This window comes from Salmo salar, chromosome 21 (assembly GCF_965601325.2).
Source record: "Salmo salar chromosome 21, fSalSal1, whole genome shotgun sequence".
Lineage (NCBI taxonomy): Eukaryota > Metazoa > Chordata > Actinopteri > Salmoniformes > Salmonidae > Salmo > Salmo salar.
This window is the reverse complement of record NC_138311.1, coordinates 27,919,977-27,940,393: the sequence shown is the minus strand read 5'-3', so window position 1 is coordinate 27,940,393 and position 20,417 is coordinate 27,919,977. Positions and strand designations below refer to the sequence as shown.

The window sequence follows — 20,417 nt, the reverse complement described above, 5'->3', positions numbered from 1 at the left end:
GAAAACCTAAAAGACAGGAAATTAAAAAATGACCACACAATTATTAGATTATACTTGTATCTATTCAGATTTTATTTGATATTTCATTGGCAGATAGAACCCATTAGGCTCTCTCAAGTTTGCCTGTAGTGGCTGTAGCACTGTGTCATCCTTTTATATGAATACATGTATTGATTAATTGGTTCATTCAATGTTTCTATTGATCCCAGGTCTGGCAGGCTCCTGCCTCCCTCGTTTCAACACCATGCCCTTCCTGTACTGCAACCCCGGAGATGTCTGCTACTACGCCAGCCGCAATGACAAGTCCTTTTGGCTGTCCACCACCGCACCACTTCCCATGATGCCCGTGGAAGAGGGCGAGATCAAACCCTACATCAGCCGCTGCTCTGTGTGCGAGGCTCCATCCGTCGCCGTCGCCGTGCACAGCCAGGACATCACCATCCCACAATGCCCTGTGGGCTGGCGCAGCCTGTGGATTGGCTACTCCTTCCTTATGGTGAGTCTCTTGCTTTCTGTTCTGACAGTCTAATGTGGCCTATTCTAGTCTCCTTTTCATCTTTATTGATCTGAAAACACAGGACATATGAAAGCAATCTCTTCCCCTCCCCTGTCTCCCCACAGCACACAGCAGCAGGTGACGAGGGCGGTGGTCAGTCTCTATCGTCCCCTGGTTCCTGTCTGGAGGACTTCCGCACCACTCCCTTCATCGAGTGTAACGGGGCCAAGGGCACCTGCCATTACTTCGCCAACAAACACAGCTTCTGGCTCACCTCCATCGAACAGTCCTTCCAGGCAGAGCCTGCCTCCGAGACCCTGAAAGCAGGCCAGCTCCTCTCACGCATCAGCCGCTGTCAGGTCTGCATGAAGAACCTGTGACCTGGCTCACACTTAGTCCCCTTTGACCCTGTGATGTAATTTCCTGTGACTGTACCCCCCCACCAAACGCAATTCAGGTAGACATTACACTTAGGCACAGATCTAGGATCAGCTCACCCTCCCTAAATCTTAACCTTCGCCATAAAGGGGAGAACAAAAAACAGACCTTAGATCAGCATCTTGTGATGACTGAAGGACTGTGTGAACGCTTCAAGTGGAGAGCAAGTGTCCTGTGGTGATAATTGGAAAAGAAGCCCCGGCATGAAGTCAACAGCGATATGAAATATACATGTTATTTTTTAAATTGTTTGTCCTATTTGATATGGTGCTCTAACTTAATACCTCAGCTATGTTATATACAGTGCATTTAGAAAGTATTCAGACCCCTTCACTTTTCCCACATTGTTACGTTACAGCCTTATTCTAAAATGTATTAAATAAAACAAATTCCTCAGTCTACACACAATACCCCATAATGACAAAGCAAAAAACTTAAAAAAAAAAAAAACATTTTTTATTTTTTTTTAACAACACAGAAATACCGTATTTACATCCAGACCCTTTGCAATGAGTCTCTAAATTGAGCACAGGTGCATCCTGTTTCCATTGGACATCCTGTTTCTACAACTTCATTGGAGTCCACCTGTGGTAAATTCTGTGGATTGGACATGATTTGGAAAGGCACACACACCTGTCTATATAAGGTCCCACAGTTTACAGTGCATGTCAGAGTAAAAACCAAGCCATGAGGTCAAAGGAATTGTCTGTAGAAACTCCCCAACTACAGGTGTGCCAAGCTTGTAGTGTCTCCAGGCTGTACTGAGTAAAGGGTCTGAATACTAATGTAAATGTGATATTTCCGTTTTTTGTTTTAATACAAAAACACTAAAAACCTGTTTCACTTTGTCATTATGGGGTATTGTGTGTGATTGATGGGGGGAAAAAACAATTTCATCCATTTTAGAATAAGGCTGTACCGTAAAAAAATGTGGAAAAAGTATACTATCCGAATGCACTGTACCAAACATGTTTAACTGACCATACCAAGAACATACAGCTGAAAGAACCAAAGATGCCTGTGTACGCACTGCTTCAGTTATCAATGAATCTAGTGATTGATAAAATAGATTGTGTGTGCACTGCTTCAGTTATTTAGATTTTTTAAAGTGCGCTTACGTTTTATTATTCAGGTATACAGTAATGCCACTACACTAACACTGACCCTCTACCAATTGTAAATGATGAGGTTTGGTTGAGGTTGGTGAGAAGAAATGCTCTTAACATTCAGTATTAATCTGCTTTACATCAAGTCTTCTTCTCACGTAACATAACATTTATGCATCAAGAGGCCTTACAGTGCAAACGGTTTGTTAGCAATATATCAAGTGTATGTATCAATATATATTACAGGTCTTACCCTAATCTTACATTCATATATTGTTTTGGTCACAAAATGCACTGATTTACTTTCCTACGTATATTTATATCCACTGAATGAACTTGATTTTTATTTTGCTCAGAACTAAAAATATATTTTGTAAAATTGGCCATGAGTTTGATGTGCTATGAATCCATTGAATTCTATTGTAATTGAGTCATAACAAAAAATTAAATGTTTTGTTTGTTATACTTCTGCTGGTGGTACATGCATTGACATTCACACTTTAGCTCAAACAAACTATATCCCCTTATTTCTAAATGAGAAGAATCTTTTATCGTATATTTGAAAATATCAAAGTTGTATCTTACACATATTGTAGTGTAGATTTGGTGCAAATTACATGAAAAAAGGAATCCGTAAAAAAACATGCAACAGAACACACCTAAGCAAATGTAAAACCTGATTGTTAAACCAACATTAAAACATCTTTAAAATAGGATTCATTTACACAATTCAGTGTGGCCACCCTGGTAGTCAAACAATTACTGCTGTTGAACAATGGAATATGTAGCTAGGTTTCCATCCATTTGGCGACAAATTCTCATGTGAATATTCTAACATCCACGAAAAGAAAATCTGCACACTTTCCCACCAGTGGTGTGCGTCTACTAAACGGATGTGTTGCGGATCAACAAAAAAGATCTGTGCGTGATGACGTAGTGCACACAAAATATACTTTCGCTTAAGTTTTCATAAAAACTGTTGCGTTAAAATAGCAAATGTGCCTACTCTGGTCTTGGCATGTGTGCTCTAGCCAACAGCTCGCAGATACAGTGTGGGTAGGCTTAGTCTACGTGATGAGATTATGGATATTTTTATTGGTCAAACGGCAGTCAAGCATCGATAATCACGTCACCAGAATAAGACCCTAGATATTTATTGAAAAGGAGCATCATGCTCATCACCTTGCACTTTCACCACCCTGTGAAGTTCATCATAACTTATTTTATCTGTAGCCTAATAAACTGTTTTCCCGAGTCTTATTGGGGGACCACACACACCATATCATCGTGTGACTCCAAGTTTACTTCGATATGCTGGTTATTGTAACAATATCTGTGCATAAAGGCATTTCCACCGCCATTTCTCGCGCAATTAATTTCACCGACAGAAAGATGCCACCATGTCGAACGAACAAATCTGTTGGCATTTATAAAATTGTACCGAAACTTCCTGTTTCCCTCACAGTCGTCGTGATTTTGTTTTTGATACAGAATGACTTTACTCGCATAAAAACTGAGGATGGAAACAAAGTTAGTGACATTCTCATTCCAAAACATGAACAAAAAGTCAATGATTGATTTATAAACAGGTGAACTGTGTACCAGTAGCCTATTTCCCATATCCATATGCAAGTTGACATGTCATGCATCTCGCCCTAGAGCCAATAGATGGGCCACCTGCAAAGCCAATATTGGCTATATTGTAAAAATTCATGAAAACAAAAAATAGCTTTTTGCTCTTAATTTAAGGTTATGGTTAGCATTGTGGTTAAGTTTAAAAATCTGATTTTATGACTTTGTGGATGCGCCAGCTAGTGACCACTCTGCCGAGAAGCTGAATTACAAAAATGCTAACCTGCTCTATACATACAGAAATTCTGGCCTAAACTCAAGTCCATACAGAACCTCTTGAAGATGTTTAAAATCCAAGAACTCCAGCTCTCCACTATAGTACTTTCCAGCTCATTGAAAGAATAATTAAATTACTTGTTTTAATTATTAATTTGGTTGACAGCTTGATTGACAGAATGTGTGTGCGTATATATCAAACAGTCACCTCTGAAAATTCTCGGAATGTCCTGGGAGACCAATACAGAGATGACATGAACTCCCCTCTTTACGGTCAGTCTAAAACCCCCAAACAGTGTATCCATCCATCCCTCCCCACCTCCCCCTAATCCCTAGCAGCAGGCGGCCCTAGCCCGGTTTCCTGTCCCTTTGCACTCTTCCAGGTCCACGGTGGGCGATCCCTCTCTCTCAGTCCTCTTCTTGAGGACGGAGGGCAGCACCATGTCGAACAGCGTCTCAAACAGAGCATCCACGTTATAGCCTGTCTTGGCACTAGTCTCGAAGCACATCTTGTCCGCAGGCAAGCTGTTCGTCTCTTCCAGACCCTTGTATCTAAGGATCCTCCCATACAACGCCTCTGCGTCCTCTCGGCTCACCTGCTTGTTGACTGACACCCCTGACAGGGAGATGGGGGAGGCTGGAGGGGTGGGACAGGCAGAAGGCACCCTGGGCTCCCCAGTCCTCTCCCAGTCCGCTGTCAGGCCATCCTGGTTGGCTAGCAGCTGGGCCTGGGGATCTGTGAGGTCAGCCTTGTTGCCCACGATGGCATAGATGCAGTCATTATTGGCCGTGTCGGTGAGGGACAGGAAGCGCTCCTCCAGCTCAGTCAGGCTCTGCCAGTTGGTCACATCGTAGGTGAGAATGGCAGCAGCAGCGCCCCGGCAGTACATGGAGCCCAGCCCGTGGAACTGCTCCCGACCTGGGACACACACAGGGAAGGATGACCAGAAAACGTTATAAGCACACAGGAGAGTAGATGCATTCACATAATAGTTGACATAGATTCATGATGTTCTTATATAGACCAACAAACACCAAGTAATAATAATAAATTCCATTTAGCAGATGCTTTTAACCAAAAGGACTTGCATACATTTTTTACGTAAGGTTGATCCCACCATCTTAGCGTTGCAGGCGCCATGCTCTACCAACTGAGCTATAAAAGGTAAACCAACCGCAGACAAAAAGGTTTAAAAAGAATGGGCTTCCAAACTACAGGTAGCCTTATAGCCTACATGTTACAAAAGGGAGAGAGAGGGAGATATAAAGAAACTGCGAGAGAAAGAGAGCGAGACAGCCAGTAGCCGAAAAACAGAAGCATCCATTGTTGTAGAATAATGCAAAAGCTCTTCAGAGTGTGTGTGTGTGTGTGTGTGCGCGCGAGTGTGTTTCAGTACAGCAATCTCATCTGGGAGCCTTTGTGCAAGTGTGGAGTGTGTGAGAGAGCTCTTTGTTCCCAGTGTTTAGAATGTCGGCCAAATATGTTCAGAAATCCCGGGAACCTTTGAACTAGGTCCAAATGAAATGTTTCACAGGTCGTAAGATATCTAATTACAAACCTTAGGCCTGACTATCCAGAAGTAGCTTGCCTGATACATAACCCACCAAATAAGGAGAGCTGAGCTGAAGTCTAGTTTATGCTGACACATCCATTTTCCTGTGATCAACAGAGTTTGAGGAAGATTTTGTCTGAGAAGAATCTCTACAGGGTAGATAGTCGTTGTGGGGCAGCAGGGCTAGGGTCCTATTCTGCCCAGAAACAGCCAGGATGTGGCAGTGTCATAAACAGGAGATGATACATCTGTAGGGAGGAGGGCCAGTCAGGAAGACATGAACTGGTTAGAGATATGACCCAACACTCCAGGGTTATATTAGGTCCAGTAAATGGGTGGGAGGTTGAAGCATATGCTGTCACCCCAAACCCCCTCCTCGCGACGCAGTCTTCATGTCATGTGACTTAAGGGCGAAAGACGACGGCAGCCAGCGGCTACTGGCTCTATAACTTCCATAGGAAGTTGATCCATCTACCACTGAAACATCCATTGGTTGAAGTGAGACTGAATGTGTAAGTAAGTAGTATGTGTTTGGAAGTAGGCCTAGGTAGGCTACTGTTTACTAAAAAGCTAACCCTCCCCAATAGTCATAAGAATTCAAGTAAGCAGTAAAATAAATCACAGTTGAAACTCCCATAGAGAATAAGGAACCAATACTGTGGCTGTTTGACAATGGTCATTTCTGTTCTGTTCCCCTTTCATTTGCTTAGTTTCTGATACTATAGACTTCTCTGATATTCATTCCTTGCATTCAATTACGATACGGGGGGGGGGGGGGGCACACACCTCTGGTTCCATGATTGCAGAATAGCATGATGTCTGGCCGGGATTGGAGGACTTCGGTGAAATTACAATGTCTGAGCTCTACTATATACTGTAAATCATTCACTTACAAGGCTCATAACCCCTTCCCCAAGAACTTTGGACTTGATTGTGCAATCATAATACTTCCTATTTTAAACCTGTGATGTGGACATAGCAGGCAACAGCATACTGCTGAGAGGTCATGGGGATAAGGAGCAGGGACGGGAAATTGTGTTTTGGTGACTCAGGGGTTTTTCTATCTTTCTAAAACAACAAGTCACTGGGCTGGAGTTAAGCCCCATACTGCTTTTGACAATGGTGTGCAAAGCAAACACACACTCGTTTTAGCATTCCGTCATCAGTTTCTTACAGTAAGTCAACCAAAATACACTGCTCAAAAAAATAAAGGGAACACTAAAATAACACATCCTAGATCTGAATGAATGAAATAATCTTATTAAATACTTTTTTCTTTACATAGTTGAATGTGCTGACAACAAAATCACACAAAAATAATCAATGGAAATCCAATTTATCAACCCATGGAGGTCTGGATTTGGAGTCACACTCAAAATTAAAGTGGAAAACCACACTACAGGCTGATCCAACTTTGATGTAATGTCCTTAAAACAAGTCAAAATGAGGCTCAGTAGTGTGTGTGGCCTCCACATGCCTGTATGACCTCCCTACAACGCCTGGGCATGCTCCTGATGAGGTGGCGGATGGTCTCCTTAGGGATCTCCTCCCAGACCTGGACTAAAGCATCCGCCAACTCCTGGACAGTCTGTGGTGCAACGTGGCGTTGGTGGATGGAGCGAGACATGATGTCCCAGATGTGCTCAATTGGATTCAGGTCTGTGGAACGGGCGGGTCAGTCCATAGCATCAATGCCTTCCTCTTGCAGGAACTGCTGACACACTCCAGCCACATGAGGTCTAGCATTGTCTTGCATTAGGAGGAACCCAGGGCCAACCGCACCAGCATATGGTCTCACAAGGGGTCTGAGGATCTCATCTCGGTACCTAATGGCAGTCAGGCTACCTCTGGCGAGCACATGGAGGGCTGTGCGGCCCCCCAAAGAAATGCCACCCCACACCATGACTGACCCACCGCCAAACCGGTCATGCTGGAGGATGTTGCAGGCAGCAGAACGTTCTCCATGGCGTCTCCAGACTCTGTCACGTCTGTCACATGTGCTCAGTGTGAACCTGCTTTCATCTGTGAAGAGCACAGGGCGCCAGTGGCGAATTTGCCAATCTTGGTGTTCTCTGGCAAATGCCAAACGTCCTGCACGGTGTTGGGCTGTAAGCACAACCTCCACCTGTGGACGTCGGGCCGTCATACCACCCTCATGGAGTCTGTTTCTGACCGTTTGAGCAGACACATGCACATTTGTGGCCTGCTGGAGGTCATTTTGCAGGGCTCTGGCAGTGTTCCCCCTGCTCCTCCTTGCATAAAGGCGTAGGTAGCGGTCCTGCTGCTGGGTTGTTGCCCTCCTACGGCCTCCTCCACGTCTCCTGATGTACTGGCCTGTCTCCTGGTAGCGCCTCCATGCTCTGGACACTACGCTGACAGACACAGCAAACCTTCTTGCCACAGCTCACATTGATGTGCCATCCTGGATGAGCTGCACTACCTGAGCCACTTGTGTCGGTTGTAGACTCCGTCTCATGCTACCACTAGAGTGAAAGCACCGCCAGCATTCAAAAGTGACCAAAACATCAGCCAGGAAGCATAGGAGTGGTCTGTGGTCACCACCTGCAGAACCACTCCTTTATTGGGGGTGTCTTGCTAATTGCCTATAATTTCCACCTGTTGTCTATTCCATTTGCACAACAGCATGTGAAATGTATTGTCAATCAGTGTTGCTTCCTAAGTGGACAGTTTGATTTCACAGAAGTGTGATTGAATTGAATTGGAGTTACATTGTGTTGTTTAAGTGTTCCCTTTATTTTTTTTGAGCAGTGTATTTTTGCTTTTTCTAATAGTCATAATATTCCTTGTGTCATATAACCAATTCACCTTTCTTTCAGCTGCTGTGATTTAAGTTGATTTTGATAAATGTTTACCCAAGTTCAAAGCACTGATATATCCCAATCTCTCATCTCACCTGTTATTATAGAGTATCAGAAAGTGCCCATTTGATACAGACGACCAAAACAATGCATATCATTACTTCCAGGTTACAACCTCTGATGAGGCGAGGGCTTTAGCCCCACAAGTGTGCCAATCAGGATTTCAAAAACACTGAATGTCGAGTTTAGGCCTAGGCCTGTGTGTCTTTCTGAAAAGTAGGTCTAATAACCCAAAACCTAATTAATTGAATCTCTGGTCAATACAATATTGCATATACAGTTGAAGACGGAAGTTAACATACACCTTAGCCAAATTTATTTAAACTCAGTTTTTCACAATTCCTGACATTTAATCCTAGTAAAAATCCTCTGTCTTAGGTCAGTTAGGATCACCACTTTATTTTAAGAATGTGAAACGTCAGAATAATAGTAGAGAGAATGATTTATTTCAGCTTTTCTTTCTTTCATCACATTCCCAGTGGGTCAGAGGTTTACATACACTCAATTAGTATTTGGTAGCATTGCCTATAAATTGTTTAACATGGGTCAAACAAACGTTTGGGCTTTGTGATGGCCACTCCAATACCTTGACTTGGTTGTCCTTAAGCCATTTTGCCACAACTTTGGAAGTATGCTTGGGGTCATTGTCCATTTGGAAGACCCATTTGCAACCAAGGTTTAACTTCCTGAATGATGTCGCTTCAATATATCCACATAATTTTCACCCTCATGATGCCATCTATTTTGTGAAGTGCACCAGTCCCTCCTGCAGCAAAGCACCCCCACAACATGATGCTGCCACCCCCGTGCTTCACGGTTGGGATGGTCTTCTTCGGCTTGCAAGCCTCCCCCTTTTTCCACCAAACGATGGTCATTATGGCCAAACAGTTCTATTTTTGTTTCATCAGACCAGAGGACATTTCTTCAAAAAGTACGATCTTTTTATTTATTTTATTTCACCTTCATTTAACCAGGTAGGCTAGTTGAGAACAAGTTCTCATTTGCAACTGCGACCTGGCCAAGTTAAAGCAAAGCAGTTTCACACATACAACAACAGAGTTACACATGGAATAAACAAACATACAGTCAATAATACATTAGAAAAAGTCTATATACAGTATGTGCAAATGAGGTAGGATCAGGGAGGTAAGGCAATAAATAGGCCATGGTGGCGAAGTAATTACAATATAGCAATTAAACACTGGAATTGTAGATGTGCAGCAGATGAATGTGCAAGTAGAGACACTGGGGTGCAAAGGAGCAAGACAAATAAATAAATACAGTATGGGGATGAGGTAGTTGGATGGGCTACTTACAGAAGGGCTATGTACAGGTGCAGTGATCTGTGAGCTGCTCTGACAGCTGGTGCTTAAAGCTAGAGAGGGAGATATGAGTTTCCAGCTTCAGTGACTAAGGCAGTTCGTTCCAGTCATTGGCAGCAGAGAACTGGAAGGAAAGGCGGCCAAAGGAAGAATTGGCTTTGGGGGTGACCAGTGAGATATACCTGCTGGAGCGTGTGCTACGGGTGGGTGCTGCTATGGTGACCAGTGAGCTGAGATAAGGCAGGGCTTTACCTAGCAGAGACTTGTAGATGACCTGGAGCCAGTGGGTTTGGTGACGAGTATGAAGCGAGGGCCAGCCAACGAGAGCGTACAGGTCGCAGTAGTGGGTAGTATATGGGGCTTTGGTGACAAAACGGATGGCACTGTGCTAGACTGCATCCAATTTGTTGAGTAGAGTGTTGGAGGCTATTTTGTAAATGACATCGCCGAAGTCAAGGATCTGTAGGATGGTCAGTTTTACGAGGGTATGTTAGGCAGCATGAGTGAAGGATGCTTTGTTAAGAAATAGGAAGCCGATTCTAGATTTAATTTTGGATTGGAGATGCTTAATACGAGTCTGGAAGGAGAGTTTACAGTCTAACCAGACACCTAGGTATTTGTAGTTGTCCACAAATTCTAAGTCAGAACCGTCCAGAGTAGTGATGCTGGACACGCGGGCAGGTGCGGGCAGCGATCGGTTGAAGAACATGCATTTAGTTCTACTTGCATTTAAGACCAGTTGGAGGTCATGGAAGGAGAGTTGTATGGCATTGAAGCTCGTCTGGAGGGTTGTTAACACAGTGTCCAATGAAGGGCCAGAGGTATACAGAATGGTGTTGTCTGCATGGAGGTGGATCAGAGAATCACCAGCAGCAAGACCGACATCATTGATGTATACAGAGAAGAGAGTCGGCCCGAGAATTGAACCCTATGGCACCCCCATAGAGACTGCCAGAGGTCCGGACAACAGGCCCTCCAATTTGACACACTGAACTCTGAGAAGTAGTTGGTGAACCAGGCAAGGCAATAATTTGAGAAACCAAGGCTGTCGAGTCTGCCAATAAGAATGTGGTGATTGACAGAGTCGAAAGCCTTGGCCAGGTTGATGAAGAAGGCCAAGTAATGTCTCTTATCGATGTCGGTTATGATATCGTTTAGGACCTTGAGCGTGGCTGAGGTTCACCCATGACCAGCTCTGAAACCAGATTGCATAGCGGAAAAGGTACGGTGGGATTCGAAATGGTCGGTAATCTGTTTGTTAACTTGGCTTTCGAAGACCTTAGAAAGGCAGGGTAGGATAGATATAGGTCTGTAGCAGTTTGGGTCTAGTGTGTCTCCCCCTTTGAAGAGGGGGATGACCGCGGCAGCTTTCCAATCTATGGGAATCTCAGACGATTGAACAGGCTAGTAATAGGGGTTGCAACAATTTCGACAGATAATTTTAGAAAGAGAGGGTCCAGATTGTCTAGCCCGGCTGATTTGTAGGGGTCCAGATTTTGCAGCTGATGTTCTGAAAGAGCTATCTGGATTTGGGTGAAGGACAAATGAGGGAGGCTTTGACGAGTTGCTGTGGGGGGGTGGAGGGCTTTTGAACGCGGGTAGGGGTAGCCAGGTAGAAAGCATGGCCAGCCGTAGAGAAATGCTTATTGAAATTCTCAATTATAGTGGATTTATCGGTGGTGACAGTGTTTCCTAGCCTCAGTGCAGTGGGCAGCTGGGAGGAGGTGCTCTTATTCTCCATGGACTTTAGTGTCCCAGAACCTTGAGTTTGTGCTACAGGATGCAAATTTCTGCTTGAAAAAGCTAGCCTTAGCTTTCCTAACTGCCTGTGTATATTGGTTCCTAACTTCCCTGAAAAGTTGCATATCATGGGGGCTATTCGATGCTAACGCAGAATGCCACCGTATGTTTTGTGCTGGTCAAGGGCAACACATTGTCCTCATGTGCAGTTGCAAACCGTAGTTGGGCTTTTTTATGGCGGTTTTGGAGCACTGGCTTCCTTGCTGAACGGCCTTTCAGGTTATGTCGATATAGGACTCATTTTATTGTGGATATAGAGACTTTTGTTCCCGTTTCCTCCAGCATCTTCACAAGGTCCTTTGCTGTTGATCTGGGATTGATTTGCACTTTTCACACCAAAGTACGTTCATCTCTAGGAGACAGAACGCGTCTCCCTCTTGAGCGGTATGACGGCTGCGTGGTCCCATGGTGTTTATACTTGCGTACTATTGTTTGTACAGATGAACGTGGTACCTTCAGGCATTTGGAAATATCTCCCAAGGATGAACCAGACTTGTGGAGGCCTACAATTTTTGGGGCTGATTTCCCCATGATGTCAAGCAAATAGGCACCGAGTTTAAAGGTAGGCCTTGCAATACATCCACAGGTACACCTCCAATTGACTCAAATAATGTCAATTGGCCTATCAGAAGCTTCTAAAGCCATGACATAATTTTCTGGAATTTTCCAAGCTGTTTAAAGGCACAGTCAACTTAGTGTATGTAAACTTCTGACCCACTGGAATTGTGATACAGTGAATTATAAGTGAAATAATCTGTCTGTAAATAATTGTTGGAAAAATGACTTGTCTCGTGCACGAAGTAGATGTCCTAACCGACATGCCAAAACTATAGTTTGTTAACAAGAAATTTGTGTGGTGGTTGAAAAACAAGTTTTAATGACTCCAACCTAAGTGTATGTAAATGGGGCGGCAGGTAGCCTAGTGGTTAGAGCGTTGGACTAGTAACCGGAAGGTTGCAAGATCGAATCCCCAAGCTGACAAGTTAAAAATCTGTCGTTCTGCCCCTGAACAAGGCAGTTAACCCACTGTTCCTAGGCTGTCATTGAAGATAAGAATTTGTTCTTAACTGACTTGCCTAGTTAAATAAAAAATGTATATGTAACAATCAGCAGTGCTGGCTGTTGGGCATTGCCCCCAGCCCAATATCTAACACCAGATATGGAAGGATCATGACTTTCAGTTCGATTACATTACACGTAAGAGGTAAGAGTTAAGCGTTGCGGCGCTCGGACTGAACATTAACACGCATCGCTTGCGGCATGGTTTTGGAAGCATAAGTAACTTATCTTTCATATCAGTGAGAAATCATTTTCAAAAAAACAAAAAAAGGTTAAACAGAACATGTAAGGTCCTTGGACTAAGGCGTAATGTTAGGCTCCTTTAGTCCAATATTGGGCTAGGAAGGATATGGTGGATGGAATAAATCTAGAGAAACATAATGTGATGTTATTGTCCCTGAACATCTTGAACCTTGAAAATGTGCAACATCATAACATTTTAGTGTAGCACTATATAAAATCATGTGATTTTATATAGTGCCAACAAGAATTTGATATGGGTTTTTGTAGAATTAGAATAGACCAATTTCAGATTAACCATGATTTAATGGCAATTTAACTGAATATGTACAATATGACCTAGTCCAACATAATAGTAATCAACTTGTCCAACATCTGTAATTCTTGTCCAGTAGCCCATTTAACCTGGTAAGCCAGATCACTAATCTGATCTGGCCACAGTCACATGAAAGGGACTGTCCCAGCCAAGCAACCCTCAGGTGGTGGAGTCACGTACTCTCCACAGGTAAACACAGTGGAAATCAACAACAGAGCTGACCATTGTAAAGTGACAAAGGTTACTCAGGCTACACTGATTGTTACACGTGTAGGGCCCTACTCCAAACAGGCTGTGGATATTAAAACAATGATGCAAATAACGTAAGACCTACTATAAACGAGACCTACTCATAACAGTCAATAATGAACACCTTACCAGCAGTGTCCCAAATTGAGATATTGTAGGGTCCCCACTGTTTGAGGAAAAACGCCCCTCCGACGGTGCTCATGGTATCTTTAAAATTCCTGTCCATGTACCTGTGGAGCAGTGATGTCTTCCCAACGTTCATGTCACCCAGAATGACAACCTTGACGTCGGGCTTCCTCATCTTGGAAAGCTCGGGCATGGTTCTTGCCCCGTGCCGCTTGGCAGCCTTCCTCAGCGGTGTAGCAGAGACACACTCCAAACTATCTTAACTTTACTTTCCTTTAGTTTAGTTTACGGATAAAGGACAATGTAGGTACAGATTTTCATTAAAAAACATAGCTACTTAACATCGACAGATTAAAACACACATACATCGTCCTGCGTCTTCGTTATTACTCAAGCAATTATCAATACAATCACCATCTCGATCTAACAAGCACGACTAATCGGAAGAACACTGATCTCCCCTCTCTCGTCCACTTGTTGAAAGTGAATTTCAAAGTTGTGATGAAACCGGAAGTTGATTTAAACACTTGGGGAGGTTCGATACATGAGGTGCACTTGATTTAGCTCTTTATGAGCTCCATCGGGGCAAATAATATATATTTTTAAACGAACACCACTGCGCGCAGGAGAGCAATCGAGCAAACCTGTTTATTGCTAGCATTTAGACGAGACAGGTGATGAGCTGCTAGTAAGAATGTAAGTGTAACATTCGACTATTCAATGACGTAAACAAATTACAAATCAATAGGACATTCAATATCCCATGTAGAATAGACGTCTATCTGTGAACTTTAGCCTATATTAAATTGCATAAAATACCTCTGTTTCTTTAAGAACTTAAAAAACCAATCAGATTCCAGTGTCATATCATAGCAAGAACCATCTTTGGTGAGTTTGGTCATATCTCCTCGCCTACCCACTTCCTGTTTTGGTTTGGGCTCTTTTAGCAGCTCTCATGATCCCAGTGACGCGTCTCTCTATCCTATTTTCAGCAGTAACGCACAGTTCGTGCCTAGGTAAGAGCTGTCAATGTGTGCGCGCTGTCTGTGACACCTCTAAAACCACTGTTTATCTAAATAGGCTCGCAAGGGCATGTCAGAATCATGCAACATGGAAGTTGGATGGTTGTCTTTTGCCTCAGTACTGTTGCACTGACGATTGTTGTAACACTTCTGTATCTAAACGAGGAAGGTAAAGTAAAAACAACAAATACTGTACTTTAACATTACATACCTGGCACTATAATTGTATAAATCACAATAATCACTGAATTAATATAGTTCCTTTAGGACCCAGCAGAGCTCCTCGGCGTCTACCCCTGTGATGTAGTACACATTCTGCCCCTGACGTTTGTGTTGTAGTGTACTGGTAGGGCTCTATAATCAATCAGCTTTGCAGACTGTGGGACACACTAATCTCCATTATATGAAAGTGTATTGTCTGAAACTCAACATCAGGCTGCTGAATGTGCGCCTTCCATGTCTAGGTAAATTGTTACCTGGTATCAATCTCAGTCTGAATGTCGAGCTTCGAGGTTTGATGCAGGCTGTTGCTGGCTAGCTAGCTAGATAGCTAACGTTAGGACATTTCACTAGCCGAATTGCTAGCTAACTTTTGGGGGTTTTCAAACTTCTGCATGCTTTAAAATATCAATCACGTTGAACTCGCACCTAATTATGCTAGCCATTTCAACACGGGGCTTTCTGTGGTCGGATGTCGAGACCAGAACCTTGCTTAACATCTGGGGCGAGCAGGACATCCAGACAGCGTTGGATGGAAACTTCAGAAACAGTCATGTTTACCGCGACGTCGCCCGAAGGTTGGGAGAGATGGGGTTCGAAAGAACCCCAGAGCAGTGTAGGGTGCGAATCAAAAGCCTGAAAAGGCAGTTCCTCCTGGCCAAGGAGGGCAACCTGAGGAACAATGGACAATACCACAAGATCTGCAAATTCTACGATGCCATGGAGCGGATCCTGAGCAGCCGTCCCCAGATTGACCCCCAGGAGCTGCTAGACAGTGGGGCTGTGGGGGATGAGACCATGGACGGGACAGAAGAGGAAGAGGACACAGACCCTCCACAGCACCCATACCTGGAGAGCACAGGGGAATGCTCCTATCCAGAGACCCAAGTGAAGCTGGAATACCCTCCCATCCCTATCCCAGTGACAGTGGGAAATGGTAAGTACCATTTATATGGCATGTTGTTACATTGTTATCATATTGTATGCAGATACTACCACAGTCACAGCCCTCAAAACCTTAATTCACAACTCCACAGGCACCACCGTCAGACAGACCAGCAGCAGCCAGTCAGCTAGTGGGCCGTCCTCCAGCCGACCCAAGTGGCCCAAGAAGCGGCACGCCGACCTGCCCATGGACAGTCTGATGGAGCGATTCCTGGAGCAGAGTGCCGAGGCCGAGCAGAGCTTCTACCAGTTGGAGGAGCAGCGTCTGCAGGTCGAGGACCGCCGGCGAGAGGCCGAACATGCCCGCGAGCTCCACATGCTCCAGGTGTTGGGACAGATGTTCTCCAGCATCGCCACCAGAAACCCTGTTGCCACAGCAACCGCAACCACAGCAATGCCGCCTGCTCGGAATACCATGGAGTCTACCATGCAACCCGGTGTTCCGATGTCCGCCTCCAGCCATGTGACGCGTGGTCGGTCGTGTCACCTCCGAGTCCGCTCGCCCCAATCCCAGGCTGAGTGGCCCAGCTACCACACTCAGCCACAGTCCAACCCAGGTTCTCAGACTTTAGGTATTCACTTCTCTCACTCAGTTGGCCTGTGTTTGAGCAATGGCCAGCCCTGGTGAGACTCCCTGTCGAAAAGCAGGTCAAACAGAACTGAATAATGCGGAAACAGACACACAAAGATGTCTAAGCCTAAAAGCACATACAACACACAAGCAGCTAGCGCAGGGAAGCTACACATTTTAAGGAGAACTCTGAATACTTCTCTCTTTTCTTTCTCAGTCATCGAGCGCTCCTTCTCCCTTGGGACAGCCGCACGCACAGGCATGGATGATATCCTTCCACTGGTGAAAAATATAGTCCCTCCATTGACATCTAAAAAGCACAAAGGCCAAGACGGGCGGATTGGGATTATTGGGGGATGTCAAGAGTAAGTCACCCAAGTGACCCAACCCAACTCCACCATCAACTTTGATTTCTAAATGAAGGTTTTCTGCCTTATACCAATATTGTGTGAGGTAACCAAAGTCATTTACACATTTTTTTCTCCTTTGTGTCCTTTCATTCCATTCACCCTTCCTTCTGACAATTGTTCTTGTCATGGTAAGGTATACAGGAGCTCCGTACTTTGCTGCTATTTCTGCATTGAAAGTGGTAAGCACACATTAGCTTTCTTGGTTCTGTGTAATTTGTTCTCTGCTGGAGACATTGATAAGATGACAAAACCTCTGTCGCTTCTTAGGGGGCCGACCTGTCACACGTGTTCTGCACTAAAGACGCAGCGATAGTGATCAAATCCTACAGTCCGGAGCTCATAGTTCATCCTGTGCTGTAAGTTACGTCTTAGAAGCCAATGTATACACTGACAAGCCAATGTATACACCTTCCTAATATTGAGTGGCACCCCTTTTGCCCTTAGAACAGCCTCAATTCTTCTGGCCATGGACTCTACAAGGTGCTGAAAGCGTTCCACAGGAATGCTGGCCCATGTTGACTCCAATGCTTACCACAGTTGTGTCAAGTTGGCTGGATGTTCTTTGGGTGGTTGTCCATTCTTGATAGAGGGGAAACTGTTGAGCGTGAAACACCCAGCAACATTGCAGTTCTTGACACCCTCAAACCGGTGTGCTTGGCACCTACTACCACTTCAATATTTTGTCTTGCCCTATCATCTGAATGGCACACACACACAATCCATGTCTCAATTGTGTCAAGGCTTAAAAATACTTATTTAGCCTGTCTCCCTCCTTAATCTACACTGATTGAAGTCGATTTAACAAGTGACATCAATAAGGGATCATAGACTGACCAGGTGAATCCCGGTGAAAGCTGTGTCATTGAAATGGCAGATGTTCCTAATGTTTTGTACACTCAGTGTTTGTAAACAGTGTGTATATGATGTTGATGATAACTGTGTACATAGGGACAGCCCCAATGCAGTGGAGGAGATAGAGAAATGGCTCCCCAGACTCCATAGCCTGGTGGTGGGACCGGGGCTAGGCAGAGATGACAAGCTGCTGAAAAACGCCAAGGCACGTGGGACACTGAATATACACACACAGTCAATTTTAGATTAGACAGTCCACATGATATTACCAATGTTCTTATGAGTCTTTTTCTTTAGGAAGTAATTGAGAAGTCCAAAGCAAGAGATATCCCTATAGTTATTGATGCAGTAAGTACTGTACACACAACCAATTTTTGCTTTGGTAGTAGATTAAAAAATATATATATTACAAGGATGTTCAGTGATTGTGTGTGTTCCACCAATAGGATGGGCTGTGGCTGGTTGCTCAGCAGCCATCAGTCATCCAAGGGTACCAGAAGGGCATCCTGACTCCCAACTACATGGAGTTCACCCGGTTGTATGAGGCTATGGTGAGTCAGCCAGTGCTAGCGCAGTGTGTGTGTGTGTGTGTGTGTGTGTGTGTGTGTGTTCGTTCATTATTAACCCTCTGTGTTTTCAGCACCATGAGCCTCTGGATAGCAGTGACCATCAGAGGAGTGCCATGGAGCTCAGTGTTGCCATGGGCAACCTGACCGTGGTGCTCAAGGGGGAGGAAGACCTAATCACCGACGGTAACAAGGGTTAGTATTACAAACACACACAGCTACACTCAGACTAAGTGCTACACTCACAAATATTCCTGTAAAAAATCTGACTGTGTTTCTGTGGTGTCCAGTGATCTTGTGCAGACAGGAGGGCAGCGGGCGGCGGTGTGGAGGGCAAGGAGACCTCCTATCTGGCTCTCTGGGAGTGCTGGCACACTGGGCATACACCTCCTCAGCAGACATGACCAAAAGGTACCATATTCATCTCATCATTGTGTGATTAAACACTGACACGACCAAAATGAATATAGCTTTATGATAACATATCGTCGCTGTCTGATGACAACCTCGTCATTCAATTTTCATGTATCGAAAGCAGTAACTTTCATCAATGTGCTCCGAACATTTGACTCTAGGACCAAGAACATTTATTCAAAATAGTTTCTGTAGTTTTGAAATTGTATATTTGTTTATTGTAAACCAAAGCAATTTTTTATTTTTTTTATATATGTTTTGTAGGATATGTAACCTAGTTGGTCTAATTTTATAGTGTATTCGTCATTGATCTAACTGTTACGTATTCTCCAATCTCTTCTTCTGCCTAAGTGTGAACCCATCAGTGGTGGCAGCTTTCGGGGCCTGTTCTCTGACCAGACAGTGTAACAGACAGGCCTTTCACAAACATGGCCGAGCCACCACCACCACAGACATGATCCAGGAGATCAGCTCTGCCTTCAAAAAACTATTTGAGAGCTGAGAACAGTCTATAGGGGCAGAGTCCAAGATACGCTCACATGCATATGTACTGTACATGCACTATATATACAAAAGTAAGTGGACACCCCTTCAAATGAGTGGATTAGGTTATTTCAGCAACACCGTTGCTGACAGGTGTATAAAATCGAGCACACAGCCAGGCAATCTCCATAATCCAACATTGGCAGTAGAATGGCCTTACTGAAGAACGTGGTACCGTCATAGGATGCCACCCTCCCAACAAGTCAGTTCATCATATTTCAGTTTGACGAACAGGTGTCCACATACTTTTGGTCATGTAGTGTACTGCACATGTATACATAAAGTATTACATTCATACACACAAACAACACTTTCTTCCATGGGAATCCTGAATATCCATTCTCTTCTTTGACATTGGGCCAAAGAGCCCAACTATCAATGTAGCTAGTCTTTACCTCAGACAGAAAAGCTAAAGCCCGGAATTGAATCCGATCGCGCCTGTCGACAATGTGCCATTTAAAGGTACTTTCCGATTGAGTCAACATTTGCATCGTTTTACCATGAATGCAATATTCACGAACGCGGTAACATTGCCTTTAAAAGCTGCATTGTTGACAACCCTCGATCGGATTGAGTTAATAAGAAATAATTCACACAAAAAAGAATGACTCCCAACATAAGAAACCACTTCTAGCATAGTCGCAGGAAGATGTTTGGGGGTGCTGCGCTTTTTTTTTGCCCGCGCTACAGAAGGCTATATGGTTCACTAATGCGGACTAGTAAAGGCCCAGTGCAGTACTTTAGTGAAAAAACGAAATACATTTTAAAAAATGCATTAATTAACCACTACTTCCCACTGTTATGACTCGTAGTTTATTGGTGCTCAATAAGCTATAGACCTTGATTTTTTTTTTACATTGATAAATACATTTTGGCTATGTTGTCTCTCTTACACTGGACCCATTGAAACAAAAAATGACAATGGAATATTTCCTTTACACTGGAGTCTGTTATTTTCTTAGTGTCTCCTTTGCTATTCAAAAGAATGTGAAAGCCAGCACTTCATAATTAATGGGGCACATGAGGGTGAGCTGAGATTACACATCTTAATATCAGACTACCCAATGTATAACAGGACACGTTCTGTAACACACAGCAATACCTGGTGAAAGTTAGAGAATAAAATGATTTAGAATCTGTGATTTGTTTCCAGACAGTTAATCATATTCCATAATGACATCCCGTCTTTACTGTCATCAATAATATAATCTTAGTAACATATGGTGTTGTCTCCTGTTTTTGTCAACCACCCTATATTAAAATGTTGGAGTTCACTTATTTGTTCTGTCTTTTCTGTCTTTACTCTTCATCGGTCGCTTTTTCAGTCTTCCATCTCCTTAACAGTGTTGCAGAGAGTTGGTTTCTAACGTATCAATGATAACTGTCTTGCTCAAACAGTACGAACATGTGCAACTGTAACTAGCTAAATTGTAACATCAAGCA

At 43.9% G+C, this 20,417-nt stretch overlaps 3 protein-coding genes across 7 annotated transcripts in view; 2 read left to right on the top strand and 1 right to left on the bottom strand.

The window, feature by feature from the left end:
- The window catches only part of LOC106582131 (uncharacterized), a 110,699-nt gene extending 108,194 nt beyond the window's left edge, over positions 1-2,505 (top strand). Inside the window, exons 46-47 of the mRNA XM_014164896.3 lie at positions 210-496; positions 622-2,505. Coding sequence (XP_014020371.2) covers positions 210-496; positions 622-876 — 542 coding nt within the window. The 3' untranslated portion in view covers positions 877-2,505. The remainder of the gene's footprint in view (positions 1-209; positions 497-621) is intronic.
- rab20 (RAB20, member RAS oncogene family) lies at positions 49-13,909 on the bottom strand. The gene is made up of 2 exons (XM_014164903.3): positions 13,436-13,909; positions 49-4,807 (listed from the first exon to the last, which is right to left on the bottom strand). The coding sequence occupies exons 1-2, from the start codon at positions 13,623-13,625 to the stop codon at positions 4,221-4,223; spliced, it is 777 nt and encodes a 258-aa protein (XP_014020378.1). The 5' UTR covers positions 13,626-13,909; the 3' UTR covers positions 49-4,220.
- A 62-nt stretch (positions 13,910-13,971) lies between these two features.
- Positions 13,972-20,248, top strand: naxd (NAD(P)HX dehydratase). 5 transcript variants are annotated; one of them, XM_014164897.3, is made up of 11 exons: positions 14,632-15,610; positions 15,711-16,190; positions 16,407-16,554; positions 16,733-16,778; positions 16,867-16,955; positions 17,548-17,656; positions 17,749-17,799; positions 17,898-18,002; positions 18,092-18,212; positions 18,308-18,428; positions 18,783-20,248. In XM_014164897.3, exons 1-11 carry the CDS (start codon positions 15,109-15,111, stop codon positions 18,931-18,933), a joined length of 1,923 nt encoding a protein of 640 aa, XP_014020372.1. In that variant the 5' UTR covers positions 14,632-15,108; the 3' UTR covers positions 18,934-20,248. The 5 variants fall into 5 exon arrangements, with proteins under 5 accessions (XP_014020376.1, XP_014020374.1, XP_014020373.1 ...); XM_014164901.3 differs by lacking the exons at positions 14,632-15,610; positions 15,711-16,190 and adding an exon at positions 13,972-14,128; XM_014164899.3 differs by lacking the exons at positions 14,632-15,610; positions 15,711-16,190 and adding an exon at positions 14,250-14,448.
- Positions 20,249-20,417: the final 169 nt, after the last annotated feature.